At 47.0% G+C, this 6,054-nt stretch overlaps 1 protein-coding gene across 1 annotated transcript; it reads left to right on the top strand.

The window, feature by feature from the left end:
• Positions 1-1,016: 1,016 nt before the first annotated feature.
• Positions 1,017-1,732, top strand: LOC137761164 (annexin A2-like). The gene has a single exon (XM_068538072.1). The coding sequence runs from the start codon at positions 1,049-1,051 to the stop codon at positions 1,715-1,717; it is 669 nt and encodes a 222-aa protein (XP_068394173.1). The 5' UTR covers positions 1,017-1,048; the 3' UTR covers positions 1,718-1,732.
• The last annotated feature ends 4,322 nt before the right edge of the window (positions 1,733-6,054 follow it).

Raw genomic sequence — 6,054 nt, 5'->3', positions numbered from 1 at the left:
ATTTATGTTATGTCGAGACTTATGTATATATAAATTAATATGAATTAGTTAACATTGCAAAATGTGCCCTAATTGCCACGTGCAGCTGTTGTGAATCCCGTGCCAGAACCACAAATTGGAAAACAATCAAGAAAATGAATTTTGGGTAGGACTGAAAAGTGACACAGGTTGGGGCAAGAATCAGTTGCATCCATGCTAGGAGGAAGTATTGAGTGACTTAATCAGTCTCTTCTCTTACCAAAGTGCTTTCACTCCCCCGCCCCCCCCCCCCCCCCCCCGCCGCGGGAGGGAGGACGCGCCCATCGCCAGCGCTGGCAGTGACACACCACGCGGCTGTGTGGCATTCACGTGGGCACTTTTATTTTGAGGATGCAGCCCAGAGGTGTGAAGAGGCGTTCCCCTGGGGCCTGGGCAGTATTACTCTTGAGAGGTTACATAGGATACAGGTGGGGCCGCATCAGGATGAGTCCCAAGGGGAGAGGGGCCTGCGTGCTCTTGAATATATTCATTTGTGTGTGTATGTTTGTGATATGCTGAGCCCTCCGGGGCATGGATCCCAGGGAAAGCCCGCCTATTCCCCAAGCCTAAGGGCACTATTGCTTCTTTACCTCCATCTCTGGACCCCGCACTGTCTCGGATAGTTTTTGTATAAACGAAGAGACTTGTTCATTTCGCATAGCTACTGAGTGGCAGAGCTGAGACTGGATTCCGCAACTTTGAACTTCTAGGGCAACACTTTTCTCAGCCTGGCAAATTGTGGTGTTTTGTGGGTTTTTTTTTTTTTTTGAGAAATGGTAACATTTTATTACCATTAAAACAAATCTTTTTATTTGGAAATAATTTCAAACTTACAGAAAACTTGCAAGAATTAGGATAGTATAAAGAACACCATATAAAGACCACACCAGAAGTCTCTGGCCATATTTAACTATCACTAACATTTTACCCCATTTGCTGTGTTATTTGTGCTCGCTCTCTCTTTACATGTACATATGTTTATACTCTCCAATATGATATATGTAAATGTATATATACTCTGAAAGCCTCCATGAAGGGGCTGGGGACCGATGAGGACTCCCTCATTGAGATCATCTGCTCAGGGACCAACCAGGAGCTCCAGGAAATCAACAGAGTCTACAAGGAAATGTACAAGACCGATCTGGAGAAGGATATCATTTCCGACACATCTGGTGACTTCCGCAAGCTGATGATTGCCCTCGCGAAGGGTCAAAGAGCAGAGGATGGCTATGTCATTGATTATGAACTGACTGACCAAGAAGCCCGGGATCTCCGTGTTGCTGGCATGAAGAGGAGAGGAACTAATGTTCCCAAGTGGATCAGCGTCATGACCGAGCAGAGTGTGTGCCACCTCCAGAAAGTATTTGAAAGGTACAAGAGCTACAGCCCTTATGACATGCTGGAGAGCATCAAGAAGGAGGTCAGAGGAGGCCTGGAAAATGCCTTCCTGAACCGAGTCCAGTGCATTCAGAACAAGCCCCTGTACTTTGCTGACAGACTGTACGACTCCATGAAGGGCAGGGGCACTCGCGATAAGGTCCTGATTAGAATCATGACCTCCCACAGTGAAGTGGACATGTTGAAAATTAGATCCGAATTCAAGAAAAAGTATGGCAAGTCCCTGTACTATTACATTCAGCAAGACACCAAAGGCGACTACCAGAAAGCGCTGCTGTACCTATGTGGTAGGGATGACTGAAGCCCGCGATGGCCCAAGGGTCCAGGACGGCTGCTCCGCGCTCCCAGCTAACAGTTCTACACAGTCGGCTTGTGGCTAACAGTCCCCTTGTGCCCATCCCTGGGAGGATGACGTTAGCACTGCCCACCCCACCCGCTCCATCCTTAGTTTAGTTGCCTAAGCATTACCTGGCTTTCCAATCTAGTCTCTCTTTATAGTCAAAGAAATGAACATTCCCAGGAGTTGGAAGTGAAATCTATGATGTGAAACACTTTGCCTTCTGAGTACTGTGTTGTAAACAGATGAATAAACTGAATTTTTACTTTAGGGAAAAAAAAATAAAGGTAATAAAAAAGAGTTCACCTTCATCGGGCACCTTAATTGCATTACCTCAAGAATTTGCCATTTTCCTTCTCTCTGTTGTATTGTAGGGGCCCTGATCACCTTAACAACCCACAGAACTTCATGAGTGTCTATTATATAGATGACATTATGCTAACCGGCTCTGGTGAAGTAGCAAGGACCACACATGGCACATGCTTGCCAGAGGGTGAGAGAAAACCCCTAAGGAAGTCCAGGAGCCTGCCATATTGGAGAACTTTCTAGGGTTCCAGCATTCGGGGGCATGTTGGGATATTCCCTCTTAGGTGAGAAACCTTGATTTTCCTTGCATCATCCATCACGAAGAAAGAGGCTCCATGGGTGATGGGCCTCTTTGGGTTTTTGAGGCAATGTGGAGCACCTTTGTGTGTGCCACTCTGCTGCATTTACCGGGTACGTCATAAGGCTGCTGGTTTGGAATGGGACCCAGAGCAATCAAGGACTCTAGAACGGTTCAGGCTGTGACGAAAGCTACCTGACCAATTGAGCCTTAAGACCCAGCAGACCCAATGGTACAGGAAGTGTCTGTGGCAGATAAAGATGCTGTCGGGAGCTTCTGACTTTCCCCAGTAGGAGAATCAGAGTGCTGACCCAACTGCAGTAAGATTGGAAGAGAGGACTCAAGGCAGTCTTGAGGAGATGTATGCAGAAGGATGTCTTCAAAGGAGCCCTGAATGTGAAGATATTCATGTGCCACCTAAATGTCTATCAAAAGGTATCCATTGCAGAGAAGGCTGTCAATAATCAGGTGGACACGATGACCCAACCTGGGGATGCCTCCCCTCTCCACTCTGGTGTGTTCTCAGTGGTACTGTGAACAAAGTGACCGTAGTGGAAGGGATGGAGGCTGTACATGGGTTTAACAACATGGGCTTTCCCTCACTAAGGCTCGCCTGGTTGGTTTCCATCACTTCTGGGTATGCACCCTGCCCAGGATGAAGCCAATGCCCAGCCCCTGATACATGGCATCCTTCCCCAGGGATGGGTCATGCGAGACAGGCCAGCCACCACTGGCAAGTTGATTACACTGGACCCCTTCTATTATGGAGGGTGGTGGGAATAGATTCGTATTCTGCATATGGATTAGCTACCTCTGCCCTCCTCGCCGTTTGTGGTGTTTCATTTATCTCAGCGTATCTCACAAACATGACCTTCAACCAGACAACCCATTTGTTTCTTGTTTGTTTGTTTTTTAAGGTTTTTTTTTTGATGTGGACCATTTTTAAAGTCTTTACTGAATTTGTTACAATATTGCTTCTGTTCTGTGTTTTGGTTTTTTGGCCCCGAGGCATGTGGGATCTTAGCTCCCCGACCAGGGATCGAACCCGCACCTCCTGCATCGGAAGGCGAAGTCTTAACCACTGGACCGCCAGGGAAGTCCCTGAGGACTCATTTGTGAAGGAAGTGCAGCTGTGGGTTCATGTCCAGGAGATTCACTGGTTTACCACATGCCTCATCACCCAGAAGCAGTTGGCTTGAGTGAAATTTAGAATGGCCTGTGGAAGGCTCAGGTATGGTGGCTGACCTACAGGATGCAGTATTCACCTTAAACCAGAGACCAATATACGTTGGCATCTTCCCTGGAGCTGGGTGATGCTAGTCTGGGAACCAAGGGATGGAAGCGAGAGTGATTCCTCTCACTATGATACCTAATAACCCAGTTATAGAATTTTTGTTTTCCATCCTGTGACCTTGGACTTGGTGGGTTTGGAAATTCCTAGTAACAAAGAAGAAATATTTCCACCAGGGAACATAGTTATGGGTCTGTTAAATTGGAAACTGAGATCATCCTGTAGCCATTTTGGTCTCCTCATCTTGGACTAGGAGGTGGAGAAGGGGGTCACTGTGCTGTCAGGGTGATTTATTCCAATATCTCAGAAGAAACAGTATTGCTCCACAGTGAGGGCAAGGAGGACTAGCTCTGGAACCCAGGGATAAACTGGGGAATCTCTCGTTATTCCTCATCCCATATCCTACTCTGTAGGTCTGGGGTGGGGGCATGCACTTAGATTCCTAGCAAACTCCCCGGTGATGCTGATACTATCCGTCCTACGACCGTAGCATGACTAGCGCTGTCCTAGGGCACCTGTTCCCTCCTGAGTATTCAAAAATGCTTCCAGGTGAGGCCTTCAAGGCCTTGTCAAGTTCTTTGAGGGGGTGGGGATCTGCGGAAACCGGCAACCAAAAAAGACAGGGCACCAAGAATTTGGATCCTCTGTGAAGAAAGATTTGGGTCATTCCACTGGATAAAAGACTCCAGCAGTGGAGGGACTGCCAGAAGGTAGAGGGGATACGGAATGGGTGGCAGAAGAATGACACTGTGGTTATCAACCTAGGCCTCCTGAGCAGCCATAGAAGAGGGGACTCTAGCAGCAATGCTTTATATGAATCGTTTCATTCACTCACCTAGAGGGGGATACGTTACAATGTAAGTTCCAGGGGGTGTGGAACTAAACTGATAGCAGCCTCAGACAATGTGGTTGTTGATGGGAATTTATATTTCCCCTATGTTGGGGACATATACATTTTCCCCATCCACGATGGATGCTGAGTGGTAATAGGGGTGCACTGTACTGGTTAGTTTTCGTTTGCTCTAGTTTGCTAATATATATGAAGTATATCACACAGAGTTTCCTGTCCTTTAGCTTCTGTTCTTGGCTGATGGCATAGGAGATTAGAGGGCAGAAGGTGAGAAATCAAGGTGTATATTCTCTTCTCACTTGGTTGCACTTTGATTGTCTACCTGTGGCCACGGCTTTTGTTGGGGAACTCCTCTCCCACTGCTACAGCTTCCACTGGATTCTGGGAACACCCCTTCCCCTTGTTGCTTCAGGCCCAAGTGGTAATGGACTCACCCTGTTGCCCGTCCATGGGTATTTTGCCAACCCCTTTCGTTTCCCTTAACCCTGCCCAACCTCTGTAAATATTCTTTCATTAAACCCTCTTCATTTAATGCTTTGGGTGTGCATCTCTTTCCTGCTAGGATTCTGAGTCATACGGGTCCCAAAGACAAACTCCCCAGGAAGGAGGGAGAGTCTTAGCTGATGATGATCAAGGACATGAGGATTCAGGGGGCCGGTTGGTATGGCCGAGGCTGTCCTGTCCCTCTGAACACAGCCTACCTGGGTGTACTGTTTGGACAGAATGACTGGGCATGTGAATGTGGACCAGTGAGCTTAGCTCGAGCACCTCTCAGCAGACTGGGCTATAAACCAAAGAGGGCACGGCAGGTTGTCACCTATCACACACGTAGGACCCATCTTCAACAGCTAGACTGCGGGGTGTGAAACCACACTAGTGGACACACCAGGCTTTGAAATTATCTCCACCTGATAACTGGAAGCAGGACCAGCTCCTTTTGGATTGAGTTAGCCTCGAAATTCTGGGGCAATTTTATAGGAGAGGGAGTCACGGGTCTTTCAATTCAATAAGAGCATGTAGATATTTGAGCAACTAATTGGAAAAAATGAAACAGAGATGATGGGAATTGATATACCAGGCTGGTAAAACTAGTGTGCTATTATTCATATCAGCCTATCTGAGCATTCTCAGGGGTCACATTTATGCTGGCAACCGTCATTCTGATTTTTTTAAAATTAATTTTTATTGGAGTATAGTTACTTTCTGATTTCCTGCTTCTGCTTATTTCTGCTTCCTCACTTGTCCCTGGGATGACTATCCCTTTCCAGATTACATTTCTTCACACTGACCACCTTCCAGATGTCTTTATTGCCCCCAAATGCCACAACCACAAAGTGGATTGTGTATCAGACTTTACTGAGGGTTTGGAGTAACATGGAGGGACTGTAGCAGAGCACAGAACAGGCAACAACGTAAAATCAGCCACGAGACACCACTGTCTGGAAAATCCATCACCCTTTCCCTGCAGCGGGGAGTTTCTCTCTGATCATATTTTGCCTTAAGTCCTGGATTAGGGCCAATGCCACAAATGCTTTTCATTTGCTCTCTGCCAGCTT

This window comes from Eschrichtius robustus, chromosome 1 (assembly GCF_028021215.1).
Source record: "Eschrichtius robustus isolate mEscRob2 chromosome 1, mEscRob2.pri, whole genome shotgun sequence".
Classification (NCBI taxonomy): Eukaryota; Metazoa; Chordata; class Mammalia; order Artiodactyla; family Eschrichtiidae; genus Eschrichtius; species Eschrichtius robustus.
Note: the sequence above shows the minus strand (reverse complement) of the source record. Positions and strands in the feature narration are given on the sequence as shown.

Coding starts and splice junctions, on each gene's coding strand:
- LOC137761164 (XM_068538072.1), top strand. CDS start 1,049: ATGAAGGGGCTGGGGACCGATGAGGACTCCCTCATTGAGATCATCTGC.